A 24341-nucleotide genomic window follows, 5' to 3' on the forward strand; every position below is an offset into this window, starting at 1 on the left:
TTATCAAAATAAATATTTATTAATATCTGAAGCTTTATGTACACCATTAAAAGCAAACGTGCAGATGTGAGGAATTAACAAAAATCAACCTAAAATCACTTCTCCCAAAGTAAATCTAAATGAACACTCAAGATCAGTGGTGCCACTACCATCAGAATAAAAAATGTGTCTAAATTAATGTAAGTAATTATTTTAAATGTCTCCCAGATATTCTTTACATTACAACTCTAAAACGTACTAACTGGTCAAAAAATCCAGAACGCTGTGTTTTCATCTTATCTTATTAGTAGCGGTACACAAATATATTTCCATCTTTTTGTCCAGCCAGCAAATGGGAATCTGTACCTGACCATTTCACAAAAGACCAATGCTGATCAGAGACAGGTGGGAGGACAGCAGTGCAGTGACCCAGAAGTAAGTCCCAAATGGCAATTGTTCCAGAAGTCAATACTGCGGCTGCAAAATGATCTTTCACATCTCCCTCCAGGAACCTAGTATCAAGCAGAGAAGAGACCATTCAAATCACATATCAAAATAATTTTTTTTTCTTTAAGTCAAAATCATGCTTCCCAAAGCAACCACAAGAACAAAAATCTGTATAAGTATGATGCCCATATTTTCCAGCCCAGGACTGCCCGCCAGCACAAGGTCGTTTTGGACACAATCACGTGTCCAGTCCCTGTACTACCTGCACCCCAGCTCACAGGAGCCTGCCTGCCGCTCTTCAAACTAGCCAAGTTCCGCACACCTCAGCATCTTTGCTCTTACTCTGCCCTCTCTCTCTCTCTTTTTTTAAGATTATTTATTTATTTGACAGAGAGAGAGATCACAAGCAGGTAGGGGGCAGGGGAGGAGCAGGGCCCCTGCCGAGCAGAGAGCCTGACAGGGGGCTCGATGCCAGGACCCTGAGACCACGACCCGAGTCCGTTCATCTAATTGACACAAAGATGTCTGGTTTTTGTATTTGCACAAGTGCCTTCCAAAATGTCACACTCAGTGAGCAGGAGCACACACTTGCCTTCCAGCATGCCCTTGAGGAAGACAGTAGAGCATCACACCCACACTCAGGCTTGTCTTAGGGTTAATCACGATCAGCTGAAACACGGGGCTTCCCAGCGGCTCACTCTCCTTGGCACAAGGGTGGCTCAGAACAAGGAACAGGAGCCCCTAATTTAAGAGAAAAATTAATAACTAAATAAGTCAGCAAGAGGGAAAGAAAGGGTTGGCAGAGACAAAACCAAAGAATTACAAGAATAATCAATATGCAGGATTTAATCGCTAGCTTATATTTTTCAGACAAAAAAAAAACACTGTTGAGATTATCACCGAGGTGGACTTCTGGCATCTCTAAAACAGGGCTCACAGCCAGTCTTGCAGGTGGGAACCCAGCGGCCTCACTAACTTCCTCCACCATAGATACAACCAATCTCAGGCCATCCATTTGGGAAAACGCCGTCACAGGGAAAGAGGGCATAGAAACAATCAGAGGGAGTCCCCAACCTACAGATACTCATTGGTAACTTGGCTTTTGAAAACTCAGAACACGTTTTCCCATAAAAATCATCTTGAAAGTGGGGACTAGGTTTTTAGGCCAGTCTGCAGGTAGCCTATTTGCACTCAAAGAGCAAGAGTGACCCAAGACAGACACCATCATCTGCGGTTGTCTTTGTGGCAAAATGTGTTACAGGCCTTTCCTGGGTTTCAAATGACATGTTCTCACGCAGATACGTATGATACTGAAAGTAATTCTCTTTGGCGATAAAATGGGGAAAATTAATTACAGAACCATATTAGGATTAATAACATTCCTTTCTAGTTTCTACATTTCTAGAATGACTGAATTATTATTATTATTATTATTTTTAAAGATTTTATTTATTTATTTGAGGGAGAATGAGTGAGAGAGAGCACGAGGGAGGAGAAGGTCAGAGGGAGAAGCAGACTCCCCAAGGAGCTGGGAGCCCGATGCGGGACTCGATCCTGGAAGTCCGGGATCATGACCTGAGCCGAAGGCAGTTGCTCAACCAACTGAGCCACCCAGGCGCCCTGACTGAATTATTACAATGGGAATGAATTACTTTTATAATTAGAAACCCAAGTCAAGAAAAGGCTAGATGCCATCTACTCAACTAGAGATTGGCAAACAATGGCCCAAAGGTCAAATCTGGCTCAGGGCTCATCTCTGTAGGACCCATGAGCGAAGAATGGTCTCTGGATATTGAAATGGCTGGAAAAAAAAATATTTTGTGATGTATGTAAAAATCGTATGAAATTCAAGTTCTGGAATGTTTTATTGTCCCAAAAGGTTTACAGGGAACATGGGCACACCCATGTATTTTCATTTTGTCTACGGCAGAATTTTTGCCACAGTGGGCAGAGCAGGTGCCAACAGAGACCAGTGGCCTGCAGACCCGAAGATATTTACCTCCTGATCTTTTTTTTTTTTAGCCACCTGATCTTTTTTTACAAAGTTTGTTGATTCCTACACTAAAATATTAGCTTATTTCCAGAGGATGGCTTCATGGAACTTCACACAACTTTTTATGTGCTATCTCATACATTTCTATGTTAAATGTTTCACTATCAGGTAGACATTAACGTTGTAATAACAAAGATAGGAAGTCATTTTAATGGCTACTAGGGAAATGTAATAATTCCAGAGATGAAACCAAGCCTCTTATTTTAAAGAAGAGAAAAGTTAGCCTCGGGGCACCTGAGTAGCACAGTCAGTTAGACGCCCAACTCTTGGTTTTGGCTCAGGTGGGAATCTGAGTCGTGAGATCGAGCCCCATGTCAGGCTCCGTGCTCAGAGTGGAGTCTGCTTAAGTTTCCCTCTCCCTCTCCTTGCCCCTCCACCCAGCCCACTCTCTCTCTCAAATAAATAAATCTTAAAAAAAAAAAAAAAGAAAGAAAAGCCTCAAGATAATATGACTGTATCTAAGATCACACAACTTTTGAGTTCAATTCCACAGATTTTAGGAAAAAGGGTGCCCTCTGCCTTCTAAGTCTGGGGTGCTGATGTGCACAGGACTACCACTGAGGCTGGGAAAGTCAGTTTCCACACAAGCGTGGAGCTACCTGTTACTGCCTTTGCTTGTGGCTCAATGGTGGGTACTTAAGGGTTACCCCTCGCTCCTGGGAAGCTGCCTTCTGCCTGTTCAGATGTCCATACTAGACCGTAAACCAAGTCTACTAACACAGTGGCTGAGAAGCTGTGTTCGTTTCTATGTGAGAAGACTAAAGCCTAAGGGACATACATGTCTAGAACCATTTAATCATCCTCTCTGAGGGCCTTCAGTCATAGGATACATCATTTATGGCAATGTGCTTGCGAGCCAAGTTTGGTAACAGGCATGATATTTCTTGGTACAAATTCACAGCTAGAAAAAAATGTTTTCCTTAGGTCATACAGCCAGAAAATTCACCAAGCCATCATATTATAACAATATTTATTTTCATCCATGAATTTAAGCAAGGACAAACCCTGTTACCCAATTTTGAAAAACAAAAACAAAAACAAAAACAAAAGAACAGGCAACAGAGAGGGTCTGTTAATGACCTCTTAGTAAGCTACTGCTCTTACTCAGTGAGACCAACAGCAACACAAAGTAGAAACAAAGCAGTCCCAACAGATTACTTACCATTTCAGAATAGGCTTTGTGACAGACTGAAGCTTGGTAGGAATCACCAATGTGCATCTTTTTCAGGAGCTGACCAGTTTTTAAATTCCTTAGACATCAAAAATAAATAAGCTGATAACATTCTTCCAGCATACTGGTTTTCACATAATATTCTCATATTTATCACAGTATCCTTTAGGAGGTGACCAAGGGAGAAACTAAGGGACATGGTACCTTAGTTTTGTTTAGTTACAGACTCAGCTAAAAACAAGAACTGTTGGTTAACATTGCCAGTAGTTTAACTTGACAGTTCAGCCTTAGATGGAATCTGCTATGTCACTAGGAGTAAAATGTCTCCAAACTCCATGAGAAAAGTTTTCCCTTTTCTCATTTGAAATCAGGTACACAGTATGGCTCTAGCATTATGATTTTGTCCCACTTCTTATTATACCTAAATTTTCTATGGAAGACAATGGTCAGGAAACCAAATTTAATTAGATGGGAGACTATACCTCAAAAGATTTATAATTCTGTCTCTAGAGCTAGACCAAGGTAATAAAGAGAGAAAGGAAGACAAAGGGGATGAAAAATGAGAGAAGAGGGTGAATTTAAAGGAGAAAAAGTCTGTTGGAACCACTCCTTAGCATTACTGAGCATTTGTGATGTCGGTCATTGCTCTGTCCTGGGATGCCACTGCTGAAAAACCCTTGGCTGTCTTCTCATTAGCCACAAGAGTCCATGTTCTTTTTTTGTGGTGTTTATAATCCTCACGAATCCAGTGCCGCCATACTCCACAACTCACCGCTCCTCACTATGCGTATTCCTGGCTCTGCACCTTCGCTCAAGCTAGCCTCCCAACGCCCTTGCCGTTACTGACCAATTCCCAACCCTCTTACCCACCAATGCCCCTCCATTCCTTTCTGGCCTTGATTGTGTCCTGCCTCCTCCCAGCGGCAGGAGCTCAACCTAGACTCTCTCACTTCTCCCAGTCTGCGCCAACCCAAAGAAATCTCCTCTCCTCTACCTCCCTACAGTACTATCCATATGCTTCATTTTTAATTTAATATACACTGTAATACAGCGTAATGTATTCATTCAACAAATACATCAGAACTTTCTGTGGAGCACATTGGGTGTGTAAAAACTGAAGGAGGGAAACTCAGTGCTTGTGTGCCTACGCAAGACTTTCCTCGCCAGGGACAATAGGGGGTTTATCCCCTACAGAAGTTAGCACATGCTCTATGTTTAGTAACTGTTCTTTCCCCGAGTCCCAAAGCACTGTCCGAATTTCCCTCACTTTGACCTTGTCTGAATTGTAAGGGGACTGTACTGGATTCGTACACTTGGAACTATAAAGCAATCTCATTTACTTACTAGACCTTAGAGGCCTTGGAATGAGGACTCATGTCTACATCCTTCACAGAAAGCAGTACGTAAGTAGAGACTCAGTGTCTATTAAATGACTGAGAGATGAGTGCTCAGCTAATATAGCTTGACCAAGATTAAATGTCCAGAGCTTCAACAAGAGGTTCCTTGAGTATAACATGAATTGCTTTAGACGTTTAACCCCTGAGCAGTTAAACAGGAAAGGTGACCAACTACTATGTGTAAATATAAAAGTATATAGAACCCAAATGGCAAATGACAGTTGTTGTTTTTTTTTTTTAAAGATTTTTATTTATTTATTTGACAGACAGAGATCACAAGGAGGCAGAGAGGCAGGCAGGGGTAGGGGGAAGCAGGCTCCCCACTGAGCAGAGAGCTCGATGCGGGGCTCAATCCCAGGACCCTGGGACCATGACCTGAGCTGAAGGCAGAGGCTTTAACCCACTAAGCCACCCAGGCACCCCGAAATGACAGCTTTTGATAGACCATATGATCTCTACATCTTTAAATACCCTAAACAAGGAGCTAAGGCACTGAGAATAGAAGATATGTACCTATCTTCAAGAACTTCCATGATACAAATTAGCCTATAAGGGCAGTACTTAAAAACTTAAGAAAAAAAACAAACAAGGGTAATATGAATTCGGAGAGGGAAAGGTCAATGAAGGCTGAGGTACTACTAGTACTACTAGTTGCTCAAGGCAACTATGGGGCTGAAGATACCGCTTAAACTCACACTTAAGCTTAGACTAAGTAGAGAGGTTCCCCCGCAACCTCAATTTTGTTGTGATCCATTATATATAAAATGCCATGGGGCGCCTGGGTGACTCAGGGGGTTAAGCCTCTGCCTTCGGCTCAGGTCATGATCTCAAGGTCCTGAGATCAAGTCCTACATTGGGTTCTCCGCTCAGCAGGGAGCCTGCTTCCCCCTCTCTCTACCTGCCTCTCTGCCTACTTGTGATCTCTCTATCAAATAATAAAAAATCTTAAAAAAAAAAAAAAGCAAAAAGGTTACTATTAAGAAAAAGGGAGAAGTGAAGGATGGGAAGAAAGCTGGGAGCTAAGGCCGGGAGCTAAGGCCAGGGGCTAAGGCTGGGAGCTAAGGCCAGGGGCTAAGGCTGGGAGCTAAGGCTGGGGGCTAAGGCGGGGTGTGGGGGGGTGGGGGGTGGGGGTGGGCTAAGGCCAGAGGCTAAGGCCGGGGGCTAAGGCTGGGAGCTAAGGCTGGGGGCTAAGGCGGGGGGGGGGGGGGGGGGGGTGGGGGTGGGGGGGGTGGGGGGGGGGGAGGCTAAGGCCGGAGGCTAAGGCTGGGAGCTAAGGCTGGGAGCTAAGGTGTATAGACTGGCTGGAGAAAATCTTTCCCCAAAGCACTGAGGAAAAGGCAGTGAAGAAAGCAAACAAATGTGGGCCTTCCTGAAGGTTTTATTCCTCAGGGAAAGCAGGGAGGGTTGGGAAAAAAATGTTAATATAGTAGTAGTATAATAGAAGATCTGGAGATGGGATATTCATTGAATATTGGAAAGGGAACCAATTACTAGATTATATTAATAGTTCAGGAACCATATAATGAAGGTCCAGACTATTGAAATAATGGAAAGAATAGGAAAGACAACTTTTGTAAAGCACATTGTCCTCAAATAAGACCTCCATGCGCAAATACTGAGCAAAGTGCCAGAAGTGGCAATCTATTGCTCTAGACAGTAGGCCGTCTGAAAACAGGATCTCCTGTCAGATTATTAACACGGTCAACTTCAGAGGCTCCCTGGTGGGGAGGGGACAAAGATTCTCTCAAGGACCATGCTTTCCTGGTTTATTACTAGAGGGTTAGGGTTGGACAAGGCAGAAGAGGTAAGGTAGCAAGGATATTAATATCACAACTTCCTCTTACCAAGATCCATCCTGCCCTAAGGAACCAATTAAAGGAGAAGGCTTCTGAGAGAGAGAAAAAAAAAAAAAATTCAACTTATTGTCTTAATACAAATTAACTTTGAAAATGCCTTTGACTGGGTGTGGTTCTCTCTGGATCAGGAAAGAGAGGTAGCTAGGGACTCCTTGACTCTGGTCTTTCTATCACAAATTCATTAATTTAGTTCCTCTAAAAGCATATATTTTATAATTTTGTATTGTATTGTAGACATTATTAAGAACATGTCAGAGGGCTCAGTCAGTTAAAGCCTCTGCCTTCCGCTCAGGTCATGATCCCAGCCTCCTGGGATTAAGCCTCGGATGAGCAGGGAGCCTGCTTCCCCCACTCTCTCTGCCTACTTGTGATCTCTCTCTGTCAAATAAATAAATAAAATCTTTAAAAAAAAAAAAAAAAAGAAAGAAAAGAACATGTCACATAAACTCTGGATTCTGTTAGATTCCTCTCAAAAATATTGATTGTTTTCCCCTAGTAAACAGTTAATTTGGTTCAACTAAAATTCCAAATGCTGAAAACTCAATTCAATTCTTTTTGCCTTACCTGGGCTGCATCAATCCACTCTGTGTACATGCAGTTTATAGGACAGCCAGATCACAAGGTAAATATTAGAGCCAGAACTTGAGGCTTATTCTCTGGTTCTCTTTTTGGGCATTTCTCTCCCTACTTTCTAGCTATTGTGGTCACCCTGAATTCTGTCCTTTGGTTCTTTAGGCCAGTAGGACAGAAGCTTTTCTATCAGGCTTTCAGTCTCCCAGTGCACAGACTAGGGCTTGCCTTCTAGCTAAAACTGTAGGAACAAGATACTTGCCCACTGATATTTCCTGCTGAACCCTCTCCAGTATCATTTTTTTCTTTTTCTCATTCTCCAGTGCTTTCAGATAGTTGTTTTTTATACTTTGTTCAGGGTTTATAGTTACCTGAGGTAAGAGAGTTGACCTGATAAAAGCCATTAACCAGAAGCAGAAAAAACTGTACCTTTTTTTTTTTTTTTTAAGGTTTTATTTATTTGACAGAGAGAGAAACAGCAAGAACAGGAACACAAGCAGGGGGAGTGGGAGAGGGAGAAGCAGGCTTCCCTCCGAGCAGGGAGCCCGATATGGGGTTTGATCCCAAGACCCTGGGATCATGACCTGAGTTGAAGGCAGATGCTTAACCAATGGAGAAACCCAGGCACTTCCAACTGTACCTTTTTCACAAGAGTAAAGTTTCATTTATTTTAAAATAGTCTACTCAGGCTGATTTTTTTTCATAATTTCTGAATTAATATGATGTTCTCATTGAGACAAGTATGTATCATCTGACAGTAAAAAACAAATAAAAAAATAAGATAATTTTTTTTTTTTTTTAAGTACACTCCACACTGGGCATGGAGCTCAAAGTGGGGCTTGAACTCATGAACCTGAGATCAAGACCTGAACTGAGATCAAGAGTCAGGCATTTAACCAACTGAGCCACCCACGTGCCCCAAAACACAATTATATTTAGAGTCTCCTATCTAGTCTTAACAACCCTGTGAAATTAGCATTATATTACAGATGAGAAAATGGAGGACCTGGAGAGAAATCTTACCAAATAACAATGTTGTTCATTATTGTGGTACCAAGCAGAGCTTCCTGCATCCCGTGGACCTCAGCAAAAGTTAGTACAGTCTCTTCAGGGGACATCAAAAATCTTTTTTCTTTGCTTCTGCATTTAAAACAGTATTAAAAATCAGCACTTTGTACCAAAGCAGTTTCTAAGCAGCCCTTGTACATTATTACTGAACCACGCATAATATATACTCATCTAATACCAGAAAAAATTAGAAAACGTGTATCTTAAACTTCCTACAATTAATTACTTTCATATCACCTACCTGGATATACTTGCAAGCATCTCAAATTCATCATAGCCAAAATTAAACTTGCCATCTGTCTCTTTAAACCCTGTGTTTCTTTCTGCATTCCCATCTCAGCAAATTGTATCACTGTCTCCCCAGGTGACAAAGAAACCTGGACATTATTACTCTCTTTCCTTCCTCTCTACCTACTCAACCAGCAAGCCCTAATGATGTTAGCCCCCTCTTTCTCAAATCTGTCTGCTTCTCCCCATCTCCATTAATACCTGGCTAACTTAAGCAAGCAATTATTTGTCTCTTGCCTAGATTACTACAACAGTCAGGAATAAATACAACAAACAAGATCCATGCCCTCTTTTATTACAAGAGACAGATAAATAACCACAAAAAATGTAACAAGCACATAAGAGACACAATGGATGCTCTGAGTTCCATTTTCAACATGTTGAATCTGAAATACCCAAAGGTTATCTATTAGACCAACAGGTCCAGAGGCTGAGAAAGAGGTCAGAGCTAGAAATATACGCTTGCAAGTAGTCAGCATCTAGGTAGTAACTGAAGCAATGGAAACCAAGTGTGGAACAAAAAAAGAGTCTAGGTCCTAAGACCTTTGTGATTTTTTTAAGGGGTAAACAGAGATTTCAAAGACAACAAAGAAAGAATAAACTTCATTTGCTGAGTCTCTCCTCTCTACTGGCTTCCCTCCTGCTACACTGAGCTTCCCCCTCCCTAAACTGCCTCCACGATACAGCCTAGTGTTGAGACATAACCTGCTATACAACACCTACAGCCTGTGATAAAAGCATTCTTTTAATAATTAAAACCAACCATCTTACCCTCCATCTTCTGCAAATGTCATGATTTCTACTTGCTGGTCACAAAGGGTCCCACTGCTACTGACTAGCCTCCTCTCTGTCAGGCCAAGCACAGCTTTTATATTTCCAGAACTCAGTAATACTTGCTTTTCACGTTTACCATCAGAGGAACAAAGTAATGCCCTAAAACCAAGTATAAGGGAAAATGTGGAGAAGTCAGAAGTTAACCTTCAATATGAAAGGACTAAGGTCCTATCTATCTATCTATCGATCTATCTATTTTTTAGAAAGGGGGAAAAGGCAAAGGGAGAGGGAGAATATTAAGCAGCCTCCATGCCCAGGCAGAGCCCTATACAGGGTTTGATCTCATGACTCTGAGAGCATGACCTGAGCTGAAATCAAGAGTCAGAATTCAACCAATTAAGCCAACCAGGTGCCCTGAAGTTCTAATTTCAAATGGAAACTTCAGTCAGAGATATCATTCCATTGATAGGGTTTTTTTTTTTTTTTTTTCAGGATTTTTGTTTATTCTGAGTGAGAGGGAGAGAGTGAACAGGAATGGGGGAGGGACAGACAGAGGAGGAGCAGACTCTCCACTGGGAGGGGAACCTGATGCAGGACTTGATCCCAGGCTCCTGAGATCATGACCTGAGCCAAAGGCAGCTGCTTAACCAACTGAACAATCCAGGCATCCCCATTGATAGGGTTTTTTAAAACAAATCTCTATTGGATCTAAATTTAGATTTTTTGTTTTTAATGATTTTATTTTTAAGTAATCTCTATACTTAACATGGGGCTTGAACCCACAACCCTGAGATCAAAAGTTGCATGCTCTACCAACTGAGCTATCCACCTGTCCCTAAATTTAGATTCTAAGATTCAAGCCTAGGCCATAACTTGCATTTAAAACAAGCTGACAGAGACAAAGATAAAGAGAAAAGAAAAAACTACTCCTTGAGAATTATATACCTGATTTCTCTGATTTCCAAATTTCCCAAAGCCACACACACGAGATTACAAACATCAGGCACTGGAACTATCTGTAATACTGGAACCTAAAATAAAATAAAAAAGCCAAAAATTATACTTGGTAGTTTCATTTTTTTTTTTATATATATTTTATTTATTTATTTAACAGAGAGATCACAAGTAGGCAGAGAGGCAGGCAGAGAGAGGGGGAAGCAGGCTCACTGCTGCGCAGAGAGCCCGACTCGGGGCTCGATCCCAGGACCCTGAGATCATGACCTGAGCCGAAGGCAGAGGCTTTAACCCACTGAGCTACCCAGGCGCCCCGGTAGTTTCATTTTTAATTAATCTAAATTTTCCAAAATCTGTCACACTCTCTTCTATTCTCATTGCACCAGGACAGTTTCAAATAGCAAGCAAAGGTGAGAAAGTTTAGCAAACACCCTTTCTCTAAGCTGTAAATCAAAATAAGCTTATACAAAGCCATGTGTGTGGTAGCGTTTATTTAATACGATCTACACTTCTAACAATAAAGGAATAATTAAATAAAGTCTGCCATGTGGACAAATGGAATGTTGTGTAGCCATTTAAAGTAAGTTTATCCCAGGGGCGCCTGGATAGCTCAGTTGGTGAAGCGTCATGTCTGAGGTCATGATCTCAGGTTCTTGGGATTAAGTCCCCTGTAGAACTCTCGGCTCAGCAGGGAGCCTGCTTCTCTCTCTCTCCACCTCTCCCTCACTGCTCGTGTTCTCTCTCTCTGTCTCAAAAGAAAAATCTTAATATAAGGTTATTTTAAAAAATAATAAGTTAATTCATATAAATAAATATTTATAAGCATCATTATGCAAAGAAAGTATGGTGCCAGAGGCTGTGGCTGTGCTGGAGAACAATGAAATTTGCTAAGAGTAGATCATGAGCATTCACACCAAAAAACAAAACAAACAAGCAAAACCCCAAAAATCTATGTGAGTGGATATATGTTTTTTTGATTTTTTTTTTGTTTTTTGTTTAGTTTTCTTTATTAATAGAGAGTGCAAAGGATGAAGAGGGGCAGAGGGAGAGAGAGAATCCAAGCAGACTGTGCTGAGCGCCAACCCTGAGATCACAGTCTTAGCCAAAACCAAGAGTCAGGGCCTTAAAGGACTGTGCCACCCAGGCACCCCAAGCTGATACATGTTAATGAACTTGATTGGGGGAGTTCTTTCACAGTGTATAAAATACCGCATCATCACATTATACACCTTAAGTATATTACAATTTTGTCAATCATACTTCCATAAAGTTGAAAAAAAAAATTAAAAATAAAGTATGAAGACTACGTAGAAACAAGGAAAAATATTCATATCTTAAGTGAGAAAAGGCCAATTTAAAAATTTTAAGCACACCAGGATTGCAAGCATGTATGTTATGTTTGAAGGTGGACAAGGACTAGAAGAAAATATAGAAAGAAAAGAAGCAGGGGGCGCTTGGGTGGCTCAGTGGGTTAAGCCTCTGCCTTTGGCTCAGGTCATGATCTCGGGGTCCTGGGATCCAGCCTTGCATCAGGCTCTAGGTTTGGCAGGGAGCCTGCTTCCCCCTCTCTCTGCCTGCCTCTCTGCCTACTTGTGTTCTCTGTCAGATAAATAAATAAAATCTTTAAAATAAAAAAGAAAAGAAACAGGAACAATGCTTTGGTAAGGGGTAAGGAACACGGGTCTCAGCAAGTTTAGAAGTTAGAAAAGACACAAAATTCCAAGCTACTCAAATACGTCCAACATAAAAATCCATTTCTCAAAAACTGTGATTAAAATAAACAAAGCACAAGGTTCACTCTATTCTAGATGGTGGGTGTATGGGCGTTTACTGTACAACTTTTCTCTATGCTTGAAAATTTTCATAATGAAATGGTGGGAAAAAGGACCCGTGTCAGTTCTGTCTTGCATGGTCGTGGGTCCCATTCTCGGTAGCTGCCCATCTACACTACCATGTAAACGCTGATGAAGACCGCACTCGCCTCCAAGATTCTGACTTACCTCTGTGAATTGCCAGGAATAAAGTTTTTCCCACTGCCAAGTATCAAGTGGTTTCCAAAGAGAAACCACGTATTCACAGGCAGTTATGATACACGGCTCCTTGAAACCTGCTATTTCCCACCATGTGGCACTCACATCCACCGAGCAGGAACCGGAAGGATTCTGAAATAAACAGCAACCACAGTTACGTTAAGGCCATACTTGGGGTCTGTTTCATGAAAGAATAAGTATGAAAAGTGTTGGGTTATAAGGATTATAAGGATTAAATACCAAGTAAAATGTAAAGTTTTCTATAGACCAAAATAAAGAGTGGGGCACCTGGCTGACTTAGTCAGCGGAGCCTGTGACTTTTGATCTTGGGACTGTTAAGCCCCACGATGGGTAAAGGGATTACTCAAAAACAAAATATGGGGCGCTGGGTGGTTTAAAAAAACATGAGAAGCTATAGATCAAATTCTCCCCGATTTTCCTAGCAATTCATTAACTTTTTTTTTTCACATGTAAGACACAAGACATAAGGGAAAAATCTTCTGACCTTTAACTTTGAAACCAACTGAAGGTGGCCTGGGTTTAAGCTATTACAAGCAGGAAGGTCTGCTACATCAGTCTGTGGAAATAAAAGTCACACCATTAATCTAAGCTTTATATATGTCTTCCTGCATTGCTCATTCTTCATCAATGTCTACCCAGTATGTGTTATTTTCTCTGATAAAAGCAGCCAACCTCCATATGCAACTGCTTCCTTAATGACAAAGGGAACGGATCCCCCATATTTAAAAAATACATTCTTAACTTTGACTTTGTCCAACTGAACTTAATGGTTACAGTTAAGTCTATCAGAGACATGTTATGGTACTCTTAAACACTGAGAAGCCAACGTGTAAGACAGTCACATGCTGGGTGGCTTGGTGGGTTAAAGCCTCTGCCTTCGGCTCAGGTCATGATCCCAGGGTCCTGGGATCCAGTCCCGCATCGGGCTCTCTGCTCAGCAGGGAGTCTGCTTCTCCGTCTCTCTCTGCCTGCCTCTCTGCCTACTTGTGATCTCTGTCAAATAAATAAATAAAAATCTTAAAAAAAAAAAAAAGTCATGCTATCCAAACTCACTAAGATATTTCATTTCTCCATAGAAAATCTCACCAGGGAAGCGGACTATACCTGTTTCCTTGACTCTGGGTGCGGATTTCCACACAGTTGATTGTCTTTGAGAGTGACTGACCCGGTGGGAAAAGGGGTTGCCCGGGGACCAGAATCGCAGTCACAGGAAGGCTGTCCTCTACCTGACACAACCAGGCTGCCATCTGATTTTGATGGGCTAGCCCAGCCGTCGCATTGTTTCCAATCACTGTCTTTTAAGTGAGGAAGTTGGGGTTTAGAGCAAGTTGGCCCAACCTCTGAACACACTTTTTCACAGTGTGCTTGGGAGCCAAAAGCTGGAGTAGTGCCTAAGATGGGGAAAGTGGGTGAGCACATCTCCGCTGTGGGCCTGTTATTATCCTCGGGGGCACCAGTATTTAAAGGTGTAAAAAGTAATACAGATGAAGAAAGGCCTTTCTTCTGAGACCGGCTTGTTAGGTCTGACGTTTTAGCTTGTGCTTTTCCCGGGAGAACAATAATTTCCTCTTCCAAGTCCTCCATTTCAATATTGATTTGTTTAGGACTCAGTTCTTCTAAAACACTACAGTTTCCCTCCTTAAAGTGTTTCTGTCCATACATGTTTGATACAAAAGGCTCAACTTTTTCTGGTTTTTCTGAACAGGACTTCAGTTTTTCAAGTTTAAGAGGTCCAAAGACTTCATCGGGTAACTGAAAGTCTGTGGTTTTGAGAAAAGATGACAGTTCCTTTAAACTTAGCAGTTCATTCTCCTGAAACGAAACCGTGAACGCAGCAGAATCCAAAGCTAGATAAGCATTATTTCTGGAAGAAAGGGAGTCCTCTTTTGGACAACGATTGTCCTTCCCTAAAATAGAAAGGAACAACAATAACAACAAATACCAATACCCAACAGAGTGTGAGCTTCTAAACACCATGGCAGCACAAAATGTTCATTACTCTTCCCCTCCGGGACTTTGAAACCTCCGTGAATGGTTTAAAAGCCGGCCACAGCTTGGTGACTACCTGGAAGTTCTCCTTTCGCAGTACCAAAAAACAGTATAGTGCTGACTGCATTAGTGAAGGAAGACCTGTGTCTAGTCCCAGCTCTGCCACTGACCCACGGGTACTTTGGGCAAGTCAGTTCACTTCATTTTCCCTGGTGTCTCCTACGGGAACTGGACTAAGAAACTCTAAAGTCCCTTCTGCTCTTAAAAAACTATGATTCTGGGACGCCTGGGTGGCTCAGTTGGTTAAGCAGCTGCCTTCGGCTCAGGTCATGATCCCAGCGTCCTGGGATCGAGTCCCACATCGGGCTCCTTGCTCAGCAGGGAGCCTGCTTCTCCCTCTGCCTCTGCCTGCCATTCTGTCTGCCTGTGCTTGCTCTCTCCCCCTCTCTTCCTCTGATAAATAAATAAAATTAAAACAAAAACAAAAACAAAAAAAACTATGATTCCTTGGGGTGCCTGGGTAGATTAAAGCCTCTACCTTTGGCTCAGGTCATGATCCCAGGGTCGGGGAGCCTGCTTCCCCCCTCTCTCTCTGCCTGCCTCTCTGCCTACTTGTGATCTCTGTCTGTCAAATAAATAAATAAAATCTTAAAACAGAAAAAACCACTATGATTCCAACTATAAAACATGATTCCAATAGGCTCCCAGAGTACAGTCTACAAAATGCTGGCTCGTCTCACTGAAGTAGTAAATTTCAAGCAGGCTAATTTACTACTCTTAAAGCAGCCGGCATTCTATACCATTCAAAATACAGAGCAAGTTCGCCTGACCACCTCTGCAGACACTCTGTCACAGCGTGCCTGGGAGTCAGAAGCTGGAGTTGTGCCCAAGATGGGGAAAGCTGCATCCATCAACTAATGAATGAATAAACGGTGCCACATAGATATAGTGGGTATTATTCAGCCATAAAAAAAGAATGAGGTAAGGGTACACGCTGCAGCACGGATGAATCTCAAAAACCAGCTAATGGAAAGCTGCCAGACACATAGTTTATTATAGTCTATTAACTCCTTTAATATGAAGTACCCAAAACATGTGAACCCATAAGATAGAATACATATTGGTGGTTGCCAGGGGCTTGGGGTAGGGAGAGGAAAAGGGGAGGAAGTGTTAAGGGGCACGGGGTTTCCTTCTGGAGTGATGAACATGCTTTGGAACTAGGTAAGGGTCCTGGTAGCACAACCCTGTGAATATACTAAATGCCAGTGAATTATTAACTTCATTCAAAATGGCTAATTTTATGTAATGTGAAGGTTAACTCAAGAAAAAAAAGTGTTTAATATAGCAGCAGGTTACTAAAACCACCGCAGATTATTTCAAAGTACATAAAAAATGTTTCTAGTTTATTATTAGAATGTCCTACTTTCTGATTACTTTATATTCTTGTTGGCTTAAAGATTACAATAAAAAAAGTCAAAATGATTATGGTCTTGTAATTGATTAAAAATTAATTATTGTCCAAATGCTATAGAGCAGTCAGCTGCCTGGTTTTGTAAATAAAGTTTTATTGGAACACATTCATATTTGTCTGTGGCTACCTTCCCACTATACTTGACTAGCTATGATGGAGCACAAAGACAATATTTACTATTTGGCCCTTAACAGTAAGAAAGTTTTGCTGTTGTCTAATACAGAACCAGAGTGAATTACCTAGTTGTTATGCCTACTTTATCAAATATGAGAACTCCAGAGTAAATGAATAAAAGTATTGAAACTGTCACTTGCGATCCTCCAAAATCTCATGTCCCACAGATTGCAGAGAGGCTATATTAGATATGTTACCCAAAAAAGTTGCTCAGACGGGTATTGCATTTTACTACACAATTATATCCCCCCACCACCCTTTTTAAAGATTTTTATTTTTAGGTAATCTCTACACCCAATGTAAGGAAGGCTCAAACTCACAACTCCAAGATCAAGAGTCTTGTGCTCTCTGGACTAAGCCAGCCAGGTGCCCCCACATGGTCATTCTTAAGATAGTTTGTTAGTGGACTCACACTCTGACATACATTTTGAACACTTTCTCTATAGATTATAAAACTTTTCTCTATGGATAAATTGTGTTGTACCCGAATAAATACTAATTTTAGGTAAATATCTAATATATTTTCCCTTTCAATGTCAATGTTTCAACCACATTCACAAATTCTGGTACCACAGAGCCAAGTTTGAATCCTGGCTTGAATGAATTAATCACTTTAGGATCCTTGTGCTTCAGTTTCTTAAGTCCGTAAAGTGCGGCTAAAAATAGATTCTACTTCATGTAGGGTTGCTCTGATGATTCCATAGTTAGTATCTGCACAATATTTAGAAGGTAGCAGGCAGGGGCGCCTGGGTGGCTCAGTGGGTTAGGGGTTCTGCCTTCAGCTCAGGTCATGATCCGGGGTGGAGTCAAGCCCTGCATCGGGCTCTCTGCTCAGCACGGAGCCTGCTTCCCTTCCTCTCTCTCTGCCTGCCTCTCTGCCTACCTGTGATCTCTGTCTTCAAATAAATAAATAAAATCTTAAAAAAAAAAAAAGTAGCAGGCACAGGGCACCTGGGTGGCTCAGTTAAGCATCGGGCTTGGTGTTGGCTCAGGTCACGGTATCAGACTGAGCCCTGCCCTGGGCTCCACACTCAGCATGGAGTCAGCTTGTCTCTCTCCCTCTGCTCCTCCCTGCATTATCTCTCACATAAATTAAAACAAAAAAACAAACAAAAAAACAAAAAACAACCCGAAAAAAACCTATCAAGAGCATAGTAAGTATTATGTATTGGTTACCATCATCAACCAGACCTTGATTTACCTTTAATTTTCTTCTTACCATGATGAATTGCTTTTTCATCCGGATCTTCACGTAAGGTGACTTCTTCCTTGGATCTATGAACACCTGCTGTGCCAGGAGTTGGCAAAAGCCGTTGATGATGATCTAATACAGGTGGGGAGACTGTCTTTCTTTTTCCTCCGTGTCTTCTACCAGATGGCTGGGTAACTGCCTTCCTGGGAAGGTTAGCTTCAGTAGGCCCAGTGGGAGAGTTGACCTCCGTTAACAAGAGACACTTCTCAGGTCTTCTTGAACTTAGTTGTCTTGTACGTATGCCAGATGTCCTAAGTTCACTCTGGTCAGTTTCTTCACTGCAAAGGTTTAAATTTTTTGTTTCCTCCGTAGTTTTATTTTTAAAACCTGTCTTTCTGACACCCAAGTGACTCTGAATGACAGCCTGCAGCGCTACTTTCCTCTGGCGGTTTGACATGCGTCGTGTCGTCCTAACGTAATACTCTGCGGGAAACAGAAGGCCTTCGACCATTGTACAAGAATGTGTTTGACCTTCTGCAGAAGCAGGGGAGATTACTTCTGGGCTAAGACTCGTAGATTGACTTAAAACCTCCTTTTCCTGAAGACTTTCATTTCTACCTTCAAGAGTGTTATGGGGAGATGGTAAAGACTCCTCTGTGTGATTCTGTCCTTTTAAGTTTTGGTTTTCATTTGCTGGTAAGTTACCATAAGTGAGTTCTTTTACAGAGTATGAATTATTTGCCTCTAACTCAGGACTTCTGGGCAGCTGGCCACTTCCACTTACAGCTTTGTTTACCTCTGAGTTATCTGTAGAGACCGTCATGCTTCTGCCTTGTGCCTCTACCTTTACAGGTGAAGCAGGGTTAATGTTTTTTATATTGTGAGTAGTGAGTTCACAGTCACCTTTAGGAGGCTTATGTTCAAGGTGCTGACCACTACTGCTATTTGACAGAGTAAATGAAGCAACCGTAGGAACCCTGGAGAAATTATTTCCTCCTATTAGAGCACTGACACCTCTTTGTGGTTTGGCAGTTGGTGGACTTAATATACCCCTAATGTTAGTCTCTGTCATTGGTTCTCGAGAACTAGGAATGTCAGACGTAGAACCTAAAGGACAAGTTCTTTCATTTACAGGTGTCCTATTGATTTCCTCCTGTTTCTTTAGTTTTTTCTCAGAGAGTAGGAACGAATCCGCGTCAAAGAAAGATTCTCTTGCCTGTGCAGTGTATGTTCTCTTCTGCTGCTTTTTTCTTCTCCCTGGCAGCTTACTCTGCCTTTTCTCAGCGCCAGAGCCACTGACCTGATAGGGAAAATGTTCCTGGATATCACCTGTTCTTTGTATATGTAGTTCCTCCACAGGGCCATGTCCAGGGTTGAAGGACTCAGGTTCAACGTCAAGTGTGATAGGTGTCTTTTCTCCAGTTTCTTCATCCAGATGGGTGTTGATTTGTAACGTGTCATAAGGAGATATTTTATTTTTATGTTCTGAGAAAAAAAAAATTTCTAGAATTAATAATTTCCTTTTAAATGAAGCCCCCAAAATTCCATTATTTATTTTAAAATATTATTTAAAAATACTACATTTACGAGGCGCCTGGGTGGCTCAGTTGGTTAAGCCACTGCCCTTGGCACAGGTCATGGTTCAGGATCAAGTCCCGGATCCAGCTCCCAGCTCCATGGGGAGTCTGCTTCTCTCTCTGACCTTCTCTCTCACTCTCCCTCTCTCAAATAAACAAATAAAATCTTTAAAAAAGGGGCACCTGGGTGGCTCAGTGGGTTAAAGCCTCTGCCTGCTGCTCAGGTCATGATCCCAGGGTCCTGGGATCGAGCCCCACATCAGGCTCTCTACTCTGCAGGGAGGCTGCTTCCTCCTCTCTCTCTGCTTGCCTCTCTGCCTGCTTGTGATCTCTGTCAAATAAATAAATAAAATCTTAAAAAAAAAAAGTACTACGTTATTTAAGAAAGAGTCAATGGTATTTCATTCAGGCAGCTCAAAGTTCAAATTTTAATATTCTAATACACTAGTAATTTTAAGGAAATGTAAACAAACAGAATTGTGCTGGAAAATATGGTTTTAAACTAAAAGATAATCTATATTGCAGTCATCTTTCTTTAGTTTTTTTTTTTTTTTTGCAGAGATATTTTATTTTAAATACAAAAGGGAAGATTGTTTTTTTAATTCTTTAGTTTTTTTTCTCCAGCTTTACTGAGGTACAATTGGCAAATAAAACTGTATGTACTTGGGCGCATGGGTGGCTCAGTGGGTTAAGCCGCTGCCTTCAGCTCAGGTCATGATCTCAGAGTCCTGGGATCGAGTCCCGCATCGGGCTCTCTGCTCAGCGAGAGCCTGCTTCCCTCTCTCTCTCTGCCTGCCTCTCCATCTACTTGTGATTTCTCTCTGTCAAATAAATAAATAAAATCTTTAAAAAAAAAAACAACTGTATGTACTCAAGATACACACTGAGATGTTTTCATATAGGTATATGTTGTGAAACATTACCACAATCAAGCTAATTAAAATATCCATCATTTCTGGGTGGCTCAGTCAGTTAAGCATCTGACGCTTGATTTTGGCTCAGGTCATGATCTCGGGGCATGGGATCAAGCCCTCTGTCAGGCTCAGTGCTCAGTGGGAGTCGGACTGGGATTTTCTCTCTCTCTCTGCCCCTTCTCCCCACATTCTCTCTCTCTCTCAAATAAATAGATCTTAAAAAAGTATTTCCAGGAATGCCTGGGTGGCTTAGTCAGTTGAGCATCTGCCTTGGGCTCAGGTAATGATCCCAGTGTGCTGGGACTGAGTCCCATATTGGGCTCCTTGCTTGGCAGGGAGCCTATTTCTCCCTCTGCCTGCCATTTTCTCTCTCTCTCTCTGACAAATAAATAAAATCTTAAAAAAATATATATCCATCATTTCACATAGTTATGATTGTGTGTGTGTGTGGTAGGAACACTTAAGATCAATTCTTCTAGCAAATTTCAAGTATATGATACAGTAATATTAACTGTTGGTTCCATGCTGTATATGAAAGTTTATTCATTCTGCATAACTGAAACTATACACCCTTTGAACAACACCTTCCCATTTCCCCCACCATCTCACCTAATTTATTTCATGTCTTTTTTTTCTGTTCAATTAACTTTAATAAGTAACTTTAATAACTTCAATAGCCTTCAATTTTATGATTATAAATACCTATTAACATGAATAATGACCATTGTTGTTGGTTTTTAAAAGATTTTATTTATTCATTTGAAAGAGAAAGAGTGAATGAGAGAGAGCATGAGAAGGGGAGGGGGAGAAGCAGATTCCCCTGCTGAGCAGGGAGCCCGATGGCGGGCTCCATCCCAGGACTCCGGGATCACGTCCCAAGTCGAAGGCAGATACCTAACTGATTGAGCCACCCCAGGTGCCCATGACTATTGTTTTTAAGAATACTTCTGGCCAGATTTTTTTCTTTGTACATATACAAATGCTTAAATTTTTTTTTCTAAATGCTGAGAGGGGAAAGAACAACCAAATAAACAATTCAACCAAAAGAACAGTTCATGGCTTGCAGAACGGGAAAAATATTTACAAAGTGTGTATCTGATAAGGACCTAATAGCTAGAATGCATTAAAAACACTTACAACTCAACAACAAAAAGGCAAATAACTGAATTAAAATATTGACAAAGGACTAGGTATTTCTCTGAAGACGATATAAAAATGGCCAACAGCACATGATAACATGCTCAGCATTAGTCACTAGGAAATGCAAATCCAAGCCATAATTAGAGACCACTTCACATCCACTAGGATGGTTGTAATTTTAAAAATGGAAAATGCCGAGTATGGATGAGGATGTGCAGAGACTGAAACCCTTGCTCATCGTGGTAAGAATGTAAAATGGTACTGACATGGCAGAAAATAGTTTGGCAGATTCTCAAAAAGTTAAACAGAGAATCACCATATGACCCAGCAATTCTGCTCCTAGTGATAAACCCAAAAGGACCGAAAACATATGTCCCCACAAACACTTACATGTGAATGTTCATAGCAGCATAATGGCCAAAACTCGTAATAACTAAAAAGTAGAAACAACCCAAATGTCCATCCACTGATGAATGGATATATAAATTGTGGCACATCTATCCAATGGAATGGTATTCAGCTGCACAAAGAAGTGAAGTACTAATGCAGGCTTGGATGTAAGTACAGAGGTATGACTGTTGAAAACATGATGCTAAGTGAAAGAAGTCGATTACAAAAGATCACATATTACATGGCTCCATTCATATGGATTGTCCAGAACAGGTAAAGCCACAGAGGCAGAAAGTAGATTAGGGGTTGCCAGGGGCTGGCAGTAAGATGGATACAGGGCTTCTTTTCAGGGTGGTGAAAATGTTCTGGAATTAGATGATAATAACGGTTGCACAATCCTGTGCATATACAATGAACCACTGAATTATATATACACTTTAATACAGTCAGCATAAGCAAATAGGCTAGCTTTACCTGAGTGGTTCGGCTGTGGTGAAATTTCCTGCTGGAGCAAGCAATCATGTTCTTCCACTGTTTTTTTTACAGAATTCTTAACCTTCTCAGCTTTTTGGGCACGCTAGAGGAAACAAAAGCAGCTCAAGGAACAAATTTAAGAAAAATAAGTATTTTTTTAAAGCTTTATTATTACGAAGAATTGTTTGTATATAGTTCATCCTACAATATCTCAGTTTGAGAGAGTTAAGATTCACTCACCTGAAGGCGGGCCAGTGTCTTGCTGTATTCCCTTTTCAAGAATGCTAATTTTTCCTTCAACTGGAAGAAGAAAAACAGCAAACAATACTGAGCAGGTAGAAAGGCGGAGTCAGAGAGAAGGGATACAGTGCCTATCAGACCCGAGTAAGCAGTGCTTAGCAGGTCCCTCAGCAACAGATAGAGGAGGAAGTAGCAGGTCCCACACTACTTTTAGTTTTCACAAAGCACCAAGCTCTCTAACACCTAAGCACCTTGACCTAAACACTTCCTACCATGTGGAGCATTTCCTCCCCAAATCATTTTGCTAAGTCTTACTGATTCCCCAAGCCTCAACTTCGATTTTTATTCTAGGTCCTTCCTGAAATCCAGGGGGGACACTCCACCTCTCTGCTGTGCTTCCTTTATCACAATACTTATTATATACTCTGCTGTCTGTTTACTTCTGATTCCTTCCATCTCACTGTGAGATCCCTGATGGTGGCAGGAGCTGTCATCCTCAGACATTCATCCAACAGATGAATCTCTTGTCAGTTAATGGTCCTGGTATCTGTAGTACCTGGAACAAAACTGATAACCACTCTCAGTTATGGTCTCGGATGCTAGAACTAGGGTCGTCAAGCTTAACAAGTGAGGGATACAGATAATTAATAAGAAAATGAATACACAGACTAAAGGATATCACATGGCACTCTACACCCAGATCAACAGGGAGATGTGAGAGTGCCTGAGCTACTTTAGGTAGTGTGGCCAGAGAGGAATTTCTGAGGACTACCATTGAAGCCCGGACCTAAAGGAGGAAGGAGGTAGCTTTGGGAAGATCAGAGGAAAAGCAGTTTGTCCAAGATCACACAGTTATAAATGGCATGATCAAAACCCAGGTAGTTGGATTCTAGAATCTATATTCTTCATCTTTAAGCTAGTTTGCTTCCCACAGGGTCCTCTTTACCACCAATCTTATCAACGTTTAAGAACTATCTTCTTGGGCGCCTGGGTGGCTCAGTGGTTAAGCCGCTGCCTTCGGCTCATGTCATGATCTCAGGGTCCTGGGATCGAGTCCCGCGTCGGGCTCTCTGCTCAGCAGGGAGCCTGCTTCCTCCTCTCTCTCTCTCTGCCTGCCTCTCTGCTTACTTGTGATTTCTCTCTGTCAAATAAATAAAAAAAAAAAAAAAAAAAAAGAACTATCTTCTTGACTTGTAAATGATCTATCTCTCCCTCCACTGAAAGGCAGGCTGGGATAAGAGGACTGATGAACTAATGTGAATGAAGAATCTAGCACAGTGCCTGGAACAGCGAGCAGATACGTTCAGGCTAACATCATCAGCAGGAGCACAAAGTGGCATGGCTAAGGATTGGTCAGAGCAGCACTGCTGTAGAAGCAAAAGCTGGAAACAACCTAAAAGTCGCTCAGCAGAGTAATGTCGAACGAAAAGATGGCACTTTCATAATACATAACACTATGAAGAACTTCAAAAAGGTAGGTAGGGTAACATTAACATGGATGAAACCTGGGGAAGTAAAACGGAAGTTGCAGAACCATTCGTCTTATACCATTCGTGGACCAAAAAAACCACACTATTTTGGAGGGGAGGTGGATTAGGGAATATAGCCACATCCTTCCAAACATCCCACCTCCGTCCATACACGCGCGAAAAGGTCTGAAGCATCAGGCTGTTCAGAGAATTCTTAAGGGAATGGGTGGGAAAAGCCAAGATTGAGAGTGTAGGGGGGTGGGGAGGATGTCAAAAGGGACTTAGTTCTTCAAAATTTGTTCAAGGTCGTAGGTCAGAGGTCACGGCCACCCCTGGACCGTCGAGGAAACAAAGACACGCCTAAAATCTTGGGCAAGGAGTCAGTTCCGAGTCAGCCCTTCCCGCACACCCAGGACACCTTTTCCTTCTCCTCACAGCTGAGTGGCTTCCCGGGAGGCTCTTCCATCGGGCTGGGAGCCGAACGGAAGGAGCAGCCGTCGCCGGCCCTGGGCCTGCGGACACGAGGGCCCCAGCTGGCTCTGGGCCCCGCAGGCGCCGCGGAAGGAAACCGGGCACCCGGGATACCCCCGGAGCGCCACCAGGTTGCCCATGCAGGAACCGCGCGCCGTCTCCCCCAGCCAATTACAGCCACCGCTCGACCTGCGCACGCGCAACCGGAGACGGCCGAGTAATGGAGCGGGGC

General features: G+C 42.0%; 1 protein-coding gene across 5 annotated transcripts; it reads right to left on the reverse strand.

Moving 5' to 3' along the window:
• On the reverse strand, window positions 1-24314 carry PALB2 (partner and localizer of BRCA2). 5 transcript variants are annotated; one of them, XM_082714663.1, is made up of 13 exons: window positions 24057-24314; window positions 22170-22229; window positions 21930-22032; window positions 17462-18919; window positions 13713-14515; window positions 13093-13164; window positions 12558-12719; window positions 10549-10634; window positions 9601-9762; window positions 8497-8613; window positions 3642-3729; window positions 1019-1167; window positions 1-491 (listed from the first exon to the last, which is right to left on the reverse strand). In XM_082714663.1, the coding sequence occupies exons 1-13, from the start codon at window positions 24102-24104 to the stop codon at window positions 284-286; spliced, it is 3516 nt and encodes a 1171-aa protein (XP_082570789.1). In that variant the 5' UTR covers window positions 24105-24314; the 3' UTR covers window positions 1-283. The 5 variants fall into 5 exon arrangements, with proteins under 5 accessions (XP_082570789.1, XP_082570788.1, XP_082570791.1 ...); XM_082714662.1 differs by having other exon boundaries at window positions 17444-18919; window positions 24057-24308; XM_082714665.1 differs by lacking the exon at window positions 9601-9762 and having other exon boundaries at window positions 24057-24308.
• Between the last annotated feature and the right edge of the window lie 27 nt (window positions 24315-24341).

This window comes from Mustela nivalis, assembly GCF_964662115.1.
Source record: "Mustela nivalis genome assembly, chromosome: 19".
In the NCBI taxonomy this organism is placed as follows: domain Eukaryota; kingdom Metazoa; phylum Chordata; class Mammalia; order Carnivora; family Mustelidae; genus Mustela; species Mustela nivalis.

Bases quoted from the DNA above. Each gene is read 5' to 3' on its own strand.
- PALB2 (XM_082714662.1), bottom strand. From the start codon at position 24,104: ATGGAAGAGCCTCCCGGGAAGCCACTCAGCTGTGAGGAGAAGGAAAAG. The intron at 22,033-22,169 runs GTGAGTGAATCT...TGTTTCCTCTAG, and splicing joins AGACACTGGCCCGCCTTCAG to CGTGCCCAAAAAGCTGAGAA. The intron at 18,920-21,929 runs GTAAAGCTAGCC...TTTTTTTCTCAG, and splicing joins ACCACAGCCGAACCACTCAG to AACATAAAAATAAAATATCT.